Below are 13,895 nucleotides of genomic sequence, written 5' to 3'. Positions count from 1 at the left end.
TTCTATACAGCCAATGATTTCATCTATTGGGTGGACACTTCACTTCACCAAATCAACCGTATCAAACGGGATCATACACAACCTATGACAATCATCAAAAGTGGTCTAGGGAGAGTAGAAGGCATTGCAGTCGACTGGGTAGCTGGTAAGTTGAGTATATTGAATATTATGAGGGAGGGAGTTTGAATATCTAGCAGTTTTGATAATGTACATTCATAACCTCCGCGTATCACACCATATGTGACATGATCAAGAGGATTGAGTCACATGTCGACCCTGGTCGAAAATGAGTTTTACACGGTTCCTATATAGAGGACATTTAGAGCTTTCAGAAACTGAAAACCCCATGTTGATACGACTTTCCTTTGTGAAGTTACGTCAATTCATCAATCGCTGAAAACAATGTAAAACAAAAGAATTTTAACACTTTCTTTGCCAATATCTCAAAATCAATATTAGCGACATGCGACTCATTTCCCTTGATTGTGTCACATATGTGCATCCCAATCAAATTGTTTGTTAGATGATATACCACACAGGCGCGGAGGTTATTGATATCCAAAAATGACCTCCGTGTATGGCGTAGCGAGGAATTATGCAGTACAATGACTTCCGTGTATGCGCATATGTTGCACTGGAACACTTACGCATGCAACTACCACATTTGCACATGGCGTGATTGCGCACTGCCGTATTTGGTAAGTCCATTTTTTAAGGGCGAAATACCGTAAACGTTTGCCTAATAGCACTATGGGCTCCCTTGACATAACTAGAATTTTAGACACAAACTAAAAGTTAAAAATGACAGTTATGAATTTGGTTAATAACTTTGCATTAGTTATATGTCAGGTATTGTGAAAAATCTAAACATTTTGCTTTGGACCTCAGAATACCTGCCCCTGGGATATTCCTCGGTTTTTCCAAAGGCAAAATGTATAGATTTTTCACAATGCCCTCCAAATAACTGATGCTCAGTTATTAACCTATTATCATTGTTGCAAAAGTTTGCCATCTTTGTATCACTTATGTGCTGTTGATGTTGTCTAATGTCTATATCCATTGCAGGAAACGTCTATTGGACGGATCAGCAATTTGATGTTATTGAAGTAGCGCGGACAAATGGTGAATTCCGTTATGTACTGATTTCTGAAGATTTGGACAAACCGAGAGCGGTAGTAGTGTATCCACAGGAAGGGTAAGACCAATCTCAGTTATGTAGACAATACAATTAAAGTCCCATTCAGTGATCCCAGTGCAAGTGTAAAAAAATTAAAATTGTATTATAAATTGCTTAAAAGTGAAGGACAAGTCATTCAAATTGTCACTTTGGTGCTTTTGAAATGAAAAATTTGGCAAAAAACAAAGAAAATGGCAGTATTGACGAAGTTGAAGCCCTGCTCAAATACATGTAATGTAGCTAATTTATATACTGTCAGTATATAAATTACAAATTCAAGTAAATGCCTTATTTTGTACTATTTTATTATTAAATACATGACTTTCAACTGAACCACTAGCAGGCTATGTTAGCACATCTATGGTAATGACAAAGGTATTAAAATCTAAATTTTGATGATTTTTACAATTGTGCGGATGAGCAAATCACTATGCAAGTCACTTTTTTTTTAAAGCAAAAAATGAGCTAAGGTGAAGCACAGTGTGAAGCACAGTGTATCACAATCCATTTGATAGTGAAATATGCAACTACATCACTACCGAGCTTGAGGTGAACCAGTATGTACTAAAGTGGAAGCGAAACAAACTGGAGATGGCTTGATCAGTTTTTATTAATACTCCGGATATAAACAAGTCGTACAGCTGACAGTTTAAGAATCCATTTTAGTAGATATATAAGGTGTAACATTGGCTTTTTGCATCAAATTTGCATAAATACAGGTACATATTCTGGGCTGACTGGGGCATGAAAGCCAAGATTGAGCGTGCACGCATGGATGGATCGGACCGTGAGGCCATCATTCCCCCAGGAACAGATGTCGGATGGCCCAACGGTCTTGCGATAGATTTTGAATCGCCGAGGTTATACTGGTGTGAAGCACGTCTTGACAAAATTGAAAGCTCCAACTTGGATGGTTCCAATCGCATTACACTGATTTCAGCTCGAGCTAATGTAAAAGATCCTTTTGCTATCACAGTATTTGGAGACTATATGTACTGGACAGATCGGTAAGTTTGTGATATGTTTAGAAGGGCTAACTTTGGATTTTTGTACTTCTAAATTTAAATATGCCGTACACAATCATCATAGGCCTATAGATAATAACATCACTGCTCTTCTCCATCTGACTCATTAGCTCAGTTGTTAGAGCATCGGTCCGGTGATCCGAAGGTCTCAGGTTCAAATCCTGGATTGTTGGTGACATTTTTCACTGGCTGTCATTTATGTATGTGGAGACTTGTGTGTTAAAAACCTTTCTCATATTCATTTAACGTAGTCTTATTGTATTTCATGCACAGGTGTTTCATATTCCATTTAGGTCATTTCAATTTGTTTATAGAATTTGAAAAAAAACCCAAATGTTCCAATGCCCCATCCACCAAATTCATCTGCAGGTGTAACATTGAGTATTTTTATTTCAATAAAGTGGAGATGATATCATGTCATGTGTACTGAATCAAGTAAACACAACAATCCCGATGAACTTGTTCAAAAAAAGCTAATTACTATTAATTTGTTTGGTTTTATTATTTGTTTCTGAAATAACTTTAAATGGATACATGGTAATTCAATGAAATCTTGGATGGCAAGATCTTCTATTAGTTGGATAGATACGTAATGTAAAGAAAATTACATCAAGTGCCTTAGATGGTGTTTTGATAAAGAAGGAAGTCCATCGACCCCAATTGACCTTTCGGCAAATCCCATAATTCTTTGCGGTTAGACCGGAGATGTTGTCATTTGACGTGACGCCGATGTGCACATCGTTAAGCGAACATTGTTACTGAGCCTGACTGCATATTTCAAAGCCGTGAAGTGCAACCGAACAATGTGCACATCGGTGTGACGATATCTTAGGTCTAACAGCAAAAAATGATGAGATTTACCAGAAAGGTCAATTGGGGTGGCTCAAATGGTTGAGAGTATTGCAGTTGATTTTTCAAAATGGGCTGTTCCAGTTGAAATCCACACTACCCCTGTGGAAGATTTTGAGAAATATCTTCTATAGAGGGAGTAGGGCCTATGTTTTTCAAATGTAATTGGTCACTGACCAATAGTCATGGTTAACCATTTTGAAACCCATACGCCCCATGTATTATGGCTTTATCTTTATCTTCCACAACTGGTGTGAGTATTTCAAATGGAAGTTACCCTATTGTCTATTGTATTAAAAACTCATACTCCCTCTGTGGTAGACTTTAGCTACATCTTCTACAGGGGTAGTGTGGATTTTAAGTGGAATAGCCCAATCTATTCTTTGTCACAGTGAAAACGGGCAAATTTAGACTAAAAAGGTTGTGTTCTTTGCATGATGTAGCTTGTGCTAACAACTTGTTACAAACTTGCAGCTGAATTTTCTTCAAATTTATGCTTATCTTTGAAAGGCCTAGCACCGCCTTAATCAACTGCATAGCTGGCGACTGACAAGCACTTCAAAAGATTGTTTCTGAATTGAATTGGATCTGTAGACTTGAGACTCGCCATCCATTTTTTCTGAAGAAAAATAGACACAAATGATAATCATGCGAGGAAAATCTTAGCAATTTCATATGTGAAAAGAAGTATCAAATATTGCTCAATATTTCTGTAGAAATGGAGAACCATATATTTGAATTTAGAAGAGAAGATTCCAAACAGTGGCGGGCGCTACAGGGGGCAAGGGGCATTTGCCCCCCCAGTTTGACCCCCAGTTTTGAGGCAAACCCCAAAATTACGTGAATTTCCGCTTTTTATGGCAATTTTATGCAAAATGTGTCGATTTTGCCCCCTAAATTCACTTTGCCCCCAATGCCCCCCCAAAAAATTCTTGGTGCCGCCACTGATTCCAAACAACTAGTTGACTGATAAGTTTCAAATTAAGTTTCACTCCAGATTCTTTACTGCAATATGGTGAAAAAAATTTAGGAAGCCCTTTGTCTCAGTTTCCAAATCTTGTATTATAATGTTCTAATCAAGCACTCTTTGACAGTAACTTATGCTATGTATGTGTTTGTTGGTATTGATATGTACCTTGTTTTCTCTTCATTGTTTGATACACTGGCGGTGGACGACACCACCTTCACGGGATATGAGTCTCAGGTACTATGTCATGCACCCTGTGGTTTTTCTTTTTTGCAACTTTTTTTTGCAATTTGCAGTGTTTTTACAATAAATTATTTGTTTAATATTTGCATTTTTTGTGACTCTCTGTACATTTTACCAAAAAGCCACTGCTTGCTTTTTTATTTGTCAAACTTTTTCCTGTTAGAAAGTGAAGATTAACCTATGCATTATGATTGAAAACTTTGCACGTTTAATTTAATTTTTGATCGCACGTTTTAGTAAGTTTTTTCGTCCGTTAAGTAGATGCTCAGTGCGCAGTAGTTCATGTCATTGTGACTTGTTAGATTGATAGGTCCTGTTGAAGTGTTACGAATACTCAGTGTGCACCAAAACTTAAAGCATACCTAAGTTGGCCTGTGTCAATAATCTGATGAACACACTTCAGAAGGACATGTTGTTTTGAACAAGCCAGAATGGCATTCAAAGTGATTGAAATCTTGCAAACATTGGAACTTGCATCTTACAGCAAGGTCCACCACCTCAATGTACCATTTTGATTGTAATTTGTTCATCACATATACAGAGATTCCACTTTTCAGGTTTTAGCCTGAATTCATGGGGTGTTTTTTTCGAGTCCAAATTTTTACATTTTTATTTACTTTCAGCCCGTTTGGGGCTTTTTGGCTTGCATTTGCATACTTTTTGAGGTTTTCTGAGCGAAACTGAGTGGCATCTCTGCATATAAGCCTATTGTTGTCTTTTTGAAAGCCATATCTATATTGTCAGTTCATAACAATCATGAATATCATTTCATAAAGTTCCCTTTGATGTATTTGAATGAGCCCGCATGATCCCAAATCATATGATATCCAAAATTCATATATAATTCATTGGCATAGTAATCTTGCATCGTGTTCATATGCTATACAGTGGCATGGCCAGGACTTTCTTCGAGAGGTCAAAGCGGGGACAAGGGGGGAAAATTTGACAAAAATGGGCTAATAAAGTACAAAAAAGGCATAAATATCTTAAATATCAGGGGAGCTAGCATTCCACAGGGGGGGGGAGAAGACAAAGGAGTAGCTACCCCTATCTTTTACCCACCCTCCCTTGGTTGCACCACTGATGCTAATCTTTACATCTGGATTTATAGAATCATGAGTGGCTAGGTAGAAGTAATTTTAAAGAAAGTGATGCATACCCTATTCCTTAAATTCTAAACCCTAACATTAATGCTAATGTCTACACCAAATTCTGTCCCTTCTGGTCTAATGCCACAATATCGGCCCACATGTGTTCATATTTCACTACAACAGTGACTCAGTAGCCACAACTATGATGGGAACAACAATATGGGAAATAATGATTTTCAGCATGATTTTTCAATTAAGATTATAAATCTTCTTTTTTCACATGTACAGGACAAATTGGTTGCTCAGAGCTTACACCATTTGCCATAATATGATTAGATTGTATCCATCTAATCTACTCCACAAAACATGAACAAATTCTGAACAAAAGGAGCGATGAACAAATTGTAAACAAGAGGTATAATGAAAGACAGATAAAAAGATTTTATCGCGTCTGATGTCACTGTCAATTACGATCATTGATTGGTTGACACAGGTCTATAGCGCGTAAAAGGAAGGCTGATTTATCTGGTGCCGATCGGAGAAAAGGAATAGCAGAAAATGACGAAAAATTATGTACTTTTACTAGGCAAAAAGTAACTTTTCTAGGCATTGTTGACATGGTGCCTTCGCGAAAGAAAGTTTCCTACTATAAAGACCTAACTTTTGAGATGGTTTTTATGTTTGAAGGTGAAAAATTAACAATAAGGCGCCCGGTTATACCGCCGCGCTCAGCAAGTCATCATCACGACACTTGTAAACAAACCGATACAATCTTTTTATCTCTGTCTTTCATTATAGCAAGATTAACGATTGTTATTTGTTAGACCTATATGTTGTCAAAATAGAGAATAAATATGGGTCATCATTTTTTCCTATCTCTCAGGTCTTGTAGAATATGTCATAGCATCAGAGGTGTTCTTTCTTGTCTTGACATTTGTTCTATTCCATTTGAAATCAGACACCCCCTATGGAAGATTTGCCCTTAATCCCCACATAGGGGTGTAAATTTCAAATGGAGTCACCCATTCAGGTAACCCCATTTGAAATTCACACTCCCTGTGTGGAAGATTAAGTTCATGTCTTCCATAGGGGGTGTATGGATTTCAACTGGAATTGCCCAATATTATCCTACTGCAATTGCAAGCAGTGCCCACTTTCCCAAATTGGACCTTGCTCACTACCCCAAATCAGAAATAAGACCTTTTACCCATATGTTCAGTAGTGATAATAGAAACATTGATATTTTACTACCCGAAATCAGAAATAAGGCCTTTTACCCATATGTTCAGTAGTGATAATAGAAACATTGATATTTTTCTTGGTTTCTTTAAAACCTGCATGTTAAGTTTTTATTTTAATGGATCTTATGAGGAGGGGTAAATTTTAATGCTAGAAAAGGTAGAACTGTAGCATTTGGGCTATTCCGGTTAAAATCCACATACCCCCTATGAAAGTCATCACCTTAATCTCACACACAGGGGAGGTATATTTAATATGGAGTTGCCTATTCAGGTAGCCCCATCCACTCCCTGTGTAGAAGATTAAGGTCATGTCTTCTGTAGGGGGTGTGTGGATTTCATCTGGAATAGTCCATTATTCAGCAAGCATGCTAGTATGATAGGTGCTAGTTAAATGAGCTTGATTGTTGCGTGTAGTTTTATGTATCAAGGCCGTGACTGTTCTATTATGATGTTGTATTCTTAGGTAGAATCAAGTTTTGTTTTGTGATTTGGTGTCAAGTATATGTTTTCCCTTGAGGTCAAATACTACTATTGTACTGAATATGCGTAATCCTTTGAATACTCAAATGGCATTCTCGTGTTATCAGGATAATCCAAGGTTGTTGTAAGTGAAAATGACATTATAAAAACACTTACGACATTCTTACATTTCTGGCAAAAAATAAAACATTTGCTCAGAATCTGATAGTAGCAAGCGCAAATCAAGCAAGGTAAGTAGCAATAATACTTGGTAATACTCGGCTAACGAGGGATGCATCTTACCCCAAAGAAGGCTTCATGCGAATACTTTACTTAGTCCCAGATGTGGTCAAAATGGTATTCTCAAAATTGCTTGATTTTCATGACTTGGATTTATCACATAGAGTAGTGAGGGTCTACAACATTTCTGAGTTAAAACTGACAAATACTAGGTATATTTCTTGGTGCAAAAAATAAAACTCTGTTCTACTGGCACGACCGACCCAGATTCAAAAAAAGTTGGAAACAAAATATATCCTGCACAAATGAATGCTGAGCCCAATTTCAAAAATTTCAGGAACTATTTTTTTTTGTATTTCCCCAAATTGCAAAATATTTACAGAGTTTGGTGATTTTTGAGGTTATTTGAAGAAAAAAAAACCAAGCCTGGCCTACTTGAAAGGGCCGTCCGCCCATAGAACAGGGTTTTTTTCATCACCTAATTTTTTTTGTCGGACAAAGTTAACTATACTTAAGCTGTGCAAGAAGAATTTGGAATAAGTTTATGAAATTGATGAAGGCTTTTTTTAGTATGCCTCAGTGCTTTTTACACAGATATGAAATAGGAAAGATTAACTTCAAGAAAGATAATATGCTAACATTTAATTAATAATAAAAATGAATACATTTGAAGTACAAGTAAAAAACCCACTGCTTTATAATGCAATTTGTACAGGTATTTACACAAGCCTCAGCACACTTAACAGCCTTAAGACACACCATAATCCATATAAACAATCTAGCAACAATCAGGGATATGCAGCTAAGAAGCGCACACCCTATGCATACCACAATAACCCATCGTAGCCAGCATCAACTACCCAGATTCTCATACGGGTAACCTAGACAATAAGAAGTTAGTCCCTTGCTCAGGGGATTTTTAAGTTACCTTAATTATTTCAGGAGAACAAACATGCTCAGTTAACCTGAAAGATGTATGGAGAATTATAGTTAAAAGGCACAAAAAATGCCTTGAGTAGGTTTTAGGGTGTTAGCTAGCCACCCGTCCACCTGTCAATTTGAACGGGCAGTTTCTTGTGTGACAGGCAAAATTAATGCCTTTGACATGTGCTAAATTTTAAATATAATGCTTAAGAAGTTCTGTGAACTCAGAACAGGACCAGCATATGAATCAGGCTATAGCAATAGTTATTTGATCTGGCTGGACCCCCTGAAGGTGCAGAGATCTAGTTTATGTTTTCAGAGTCAAATTTTTGGACAGGTAGGTTTAGGTAAAATGACAGGCACTTTGTCAAATCCTAGCTAAGAACCTGGTAGGATTACATGTATTATGTTTGGAAGTGATAAGTTTGTAAAAAGATTTTAAAGTAGTTATTGAATTAAACATAAAACTGATCAACTGGACTCACATTTATTTGAGAGGCTACAGTATCGCTCCTAATCCAAGGTGCATCTTCAGGCCGCCTGATGATCTGGCGGCAAAAGGTCGCTGACCTGTGACAAGGTGGTGTTGCCAGAGGTCGTGGATCTTGAGTCGAACTTCTTAGGAATGTTCTTGATGACAGAATTGTAAGCCCCCGCCAAGTTATGGCGAAGACCGCCTCCCCTGTTTAGTGAAGGTTGTTCTTTCTTGACTACTTTGACGCCCCTTTCAAACCACTTGCGTTCTCTGTCTAAAATCACAACATCTTGGTTGTCAAAAGTGTGATGTGTACTGTCCAAATGCGTGAACTCGGCTGAATCCCCGCAACCAGTACTAGCACGTCTATGCTGGTACATGCGTTTGGATAATGTCTGTTTGGTTTCCCCTATGTACAAGTCCTGGCAATCAGCGCCCTTGCATTGTATTGCATAAACTAAATTGCTTTGTTTGTCCTTGGGCGGCTTGTCTTTGGCGTGAACCAAATTCTGTCTCAAGGTGTTGGTTGGTTTGAACGACACAGGGATTTGATGTTTTCCCAAAATTCAGCGAAGTTTTTCAGACAGTTTAGACACGTAGGGGATGGTGATGTTCTTTCGCTCAGCCGGTGTATCGTCACTTCATGAGTCGCGAAAAGTTGGATTCTTTGGCAGCTTTGTTGACAGAAAGCGCTTTATGGAAAGTCCACTTGCGATAACCGCACACACCCAACGCTGATTTCAGATGATCGTGTTCTTCTTCCTTCAGAGTCTCATTAGAAGAGATGGTGTCCGCTCTGTGAAACAGGGTGCGAATCACTCCCAGCTTGTGTACTAAGGGGTGGTGCGAGTCGAACAGTAAGTACTGATCTGTATGCATGGATTTGCGATATACAGATGTTGAGATTGTACCGTCGTTTGCTACATGAACCGAACAGTCCAAGAAGGCAAGTTTTCCTTCTTTGATGGGTTCTTGGGTGAACTTGATGTGCTCGCTCACACCATTAATATGTTCAAAGAAGGGGTAAGCTGATCTTTCCTTAGCTTCACCCAGGTATCGCTGACGAGCTAAACCAGTGCGATGGTGGCGTGCCAGTAAACGAATCTAGAGCTGTGCGCTCAAACTGTTCCATGAACAAATTAACCACGATCGGTGACACAGGTGAACCCATGGCGCAACCATGGCGCTGTCTGTTGAATTTGCCATTATAGATGAAATAGGTGGTGTTCAAACACAGTTCCAATAATCCGCACACTTGCGATACACTAAGTTCCGTTCTATCCTTCCAGGTGTTATCCTTCTCCAAACAATCGCGTACGACGTCTACCGCTTCCTTGGGTGGTACACATGTAAATAATGCCCACACATCCTACGAAGTTATCCTCTCTTCCTCATGTAATTGTATGTCTTGGATCTTATTAACAAAGTCCTGTGAATTGATGATGTGGTGCTCAGACTTCCCAACCAAAGGGCCAATTACATATGCCACATGTTTGGCAACATTGTAAGTAACCGAGTCTATACTACTTATGTTCTTTGTGAATCTTGGGAAGGCCGTAAAACTTGGGCACCGATTCGCCAGGATACAATCTATGATACAGAAGACGATCTATCACTTCAGCTCTTTCAAGTTCTTGCAACTTATCAATGACCTTCTTCCTATAACCGCTGGTGGGGTCGCGTTTCAGAAGTTCATATGTTTTGGTGTCGCTCAAAAGCTTACATCCTTTCTCATGGTATTCAGGTTTGTCTAAAACTAAAGTGCAACGGCCCTTGTCGGCAGGCAAGATTATGATGTCTTCATCTTTACCGAGTGTTCTAATAGCTTCCCGTTGCTGTTTACTAAGGTTGGAATTGGGAACTTTAGCGTTATTAAGACAAGCAGTTACCTTAGTTCTTAAGATCCACGACCTCTGGCAACACCACCTTGTCACAGGTCAACAACCTTTTGCTGCCAGATCATCAGACGGCCTGAAGATGCACCTTGGATTAGGTGCGATACTGTAGCCTCTCAAATAAATGTGAGTCCAGTTGATCAGTTTTATGTTTAATTCAATATTTATTAAACCTGGATTAATGACAACCTTCACAAACGTATTTTAAAGTAGTGTTTGGCATCCAGTTTAAAACATCTAGCAGTTCTTGTGCTTTCTGGAGCTATATAATATGCTTTATTACATATAGAGAAAGATTTTAACTCATTATCTCAATACAAAAATATTTACCTCGGTAAATTTCAGCTGGTACTACTAGTCTTATAGTAAGAATTCCAATTGAATGAACGCAGCTTTCAACAGCTGTACTCGGTACAACCGCAATCGTATATCGCGTATTTCAAACTACAACGCGAAAGCACGACCTTGGATACAATGCTAACCAATCACGAGTGCGTTGACATGGTTGGATTCACTACCGCGGTACTCACACACAGTCGCACACGCTGTCGTACATCGCGCAGTGTACGCAAAAAAATCATCACGCTATTGAAAGCTACGTTCATTCATTTGGAATTCTTCCTATAGTCAGCGGAAAGACCCGATGGAGCACTCTTGAAGTGTGACGAATCATCTCTGAACAAGGTCGTAGGCGCTACAAGTTACCAAAGGTCTGTGAGCCGATTATTACATCACACTTCAAGAGTGCTCAATCGGGTCATAACCGCTGAGTCGAAGGCTGTAGAAGTTACAGCTGAAAATTATGGAGGTAAATATTTTTGTATTGAGATCAAGAGTTAGAATCTTTCTATATATTGATTACCAATACAGATAAACTTTCATTTACTGACACATTTACTAAATTAACAACACATTTGTTATTTTTTACTGTATTTTATTTCTACATATCAGTCATGAGGACATTTGTGCCATAAAAGATTGTGGGTTAGTGTTCTTTATTGTGTAGTCCATTCATCGTTATTATTATCTGGTATTGTAGCTGGTAATTAAACCACCTGTTAGCATTTGGGAGTTTCCAGGTGTGTGTATCTTGTTGGTATGGAATTAAGTTACCTTGGTAACTTGATATGGACTAAAGTTACCTTGGTAACTTGATACTTGATTTGTGCATGTATCACTATGATATTTTTTTTTTCCAGGAAAAACAATTTTAGTGTCTGAACTCTTGACTGTATGGATACAACTTAAAAGTCATGAAATGATAGTGTTTATTATTTAGACTCTGTTGTACCTGGCTTATTCACTGGACGTAGTTGTAATGGAATTGTGACAGCACTTTGTTCACTTTTATTAAAGTCTATTTTGTTTTCTGACATGTTTTGACGGTGCTGTACCCACCAACCTTCTATTTTTTGTGGCACTATTGAAAAGCGGCGACTTTTTAGAGTAAGTGGTTTCAGGTGAAATAGATAATTTCACTCGTTAGTATTCTGTGTGGTTGATTTATATCACAATTGTATGCAAGTCAAGCACCTGTCAGAATGTAGGTTGACCTTTGACCTTTTTGAATGCATATTAGAGGTTGACCTTTGACTTCATCCATATCATCATCTCAACAGCATCTCACATTGTTCTGGAATGATTGCATGCTCTTCAACTATCATCTGTGCTAAACATGTTAGTTTATATGAACTAATTACTTATTCATCTTGTATTTTTAAATGACATGGTCTTAACTAACATTATATGTACATTTACATCTGCTACTGCACATGAAATTGTGGATAGCCAGGGGTTTATATTGTGGTATCAAATCTTTGATAAACGTAACATTGACAGAATTTATGTGAACACAGTGTGTGGGGGTGTGTGCGTACGTGTTTGCCGGTAAACAAGGACACACACAAGATTTTCACTCTAAACTAAGGACTTACCTCCAACCGAGGACCGTCCACAGTCTCAAACTAAATGCATGCTAAATGCATTTAAGCGATATTTGCTCAAAACCGCGGACCATACATGTAAAAACAACAGTTCGCAGTTGATAGCTAAAATTCCATTTCGTATCATACACACAAAAAATCCCATCATTTTAGTCCACGGTTAGGCGATGAAAACACCACGTACACGTCCACGGTTAGATTGCAATATACAGTGTCCGCGGTTGCCGGCAAACACACACGGGGTGAGTGAGTACGTGTTTTTTCATAAAGACTCATGTGGGACCGACAACTGTATAATTTTACAACACAACAAAATATCTCACATGTTCAATACACAAGTTTACAGATTGGCAAGGCAGTTTCAACTCGTGCAAATATGTACATATATGTGGGTAGAAGAATAGTTAATAACATTCAAAATTACTGCATGTAGAGTCGCTTTAGTCACACAAACCAACTTAAATGGAGGCTTCGCACAAGATCAAATTAGTTGGGGATTTATTTCATTTAGACGCAATTATTATAGTATTAAAGTAGGTCATCATGATTTGACTAGTGTAGACTTGAGATGAGGCAGATTTCTATGACCTATGAATGATAGAATGGGCTATTCCAGTCCCCATGGAAGACATATCTCTAATCTCCCACACAGGGGGTATAGATTTCAAGTGAAGTCACCCATTCAGGTAACCCCCTTTGAAATTATCACTCCCTGAGTGGAATATTGAGGCCATGTTTTCCATAGGGGGTGTATGAATACAACTGGAATAGCCCAATACAGCATGTATGTACATGATAGATTTTGTAGGATACTGAATGTCGCTAGAGTTGATGGTATCATACCACTAGCTGTCCCTATGCTAGGAGAAACATTGGACCTCAAAGATGACAACTGCCCAAAATGAAAAACATCCGTATCTTGTGGTTAACACCAAAAAATAGTTATTATTATTTATTTATTTTGTTTATTTTTACTTTAGAAACACCCCAAATTGTTCTATTTGGTGGAGCAATTTGTTTTGAATCAAAACATATAGTGTGGAAAAAGTCAGGGCAAGGTTTATTCGCCATTTGCACAGATCCACCATCTTGCTACTCCCTGAAAACTCATGTACAAAAAGTGCATTTTTGTTTCTCGCACTTCTCTAGCAATGCGCCTGAAGGCTTTTGCAAAGCATTGCATTTGACAGACGTGCACACACACAACGCACACTTTGCAGTAGAACTTTATTTTAAGATGACTGCGCGATCATGAAATTCAGTGGAGGCAAAAGTATTTGTTTTTGAGGCCTACATTGTTTGGATCAGTGATATGTCATTGGGTTTGACTGTTTCCTACATCACTATGGATGAATGTTATGGGAAG

General features: G+C 38.2%; 1 protein-coding gene across 1 annotated transcript in view; it reads left to right on the top strand.

Moving 5' to 3' along the window:
* Nucleotides 1–13,895, top strand: part of LOC140153760 (low-density lipoprotein receptor-related protein 1-like) — a 228,719-nt gene that overhangs the window by 118,049 nt on the left and 96,775 nt on the right. The window contains 4 exon segments of the mRNA XM_072176614.1: nt 11–145; nt 1,066–1,195; nt 1,897–2,184; nt 12,018–12,032. Of these exon segments, the coding sequence (XP_072032715.1) occupies nt 11–145; nt 1,066–1,195; nt 1,897–2,184; nt 12,018–12,032 (568 nt within the window).

The sequence above is a fragment of the Amphiura filiformis genome, chromosome 5 (genome assembly GCF_039555335.1).
Source record: "Amphiura filiformis chromosome 5, Afil_fr2py, whole genome shotgun sequence".
In the NCBI taxonomy this organism is placed as follows: domain Eukaryota; kingdom Metazoa; phylum Echinodermata; class Ophiuroidea; order Amphilepidida; family Amphiuridae; genus Amphiura; species Amphiura filiformis.
Note: the sequence above shows the minus strand (reverse complement) of the source record. Positions and strands in the feature narration are given on the sequence as shown.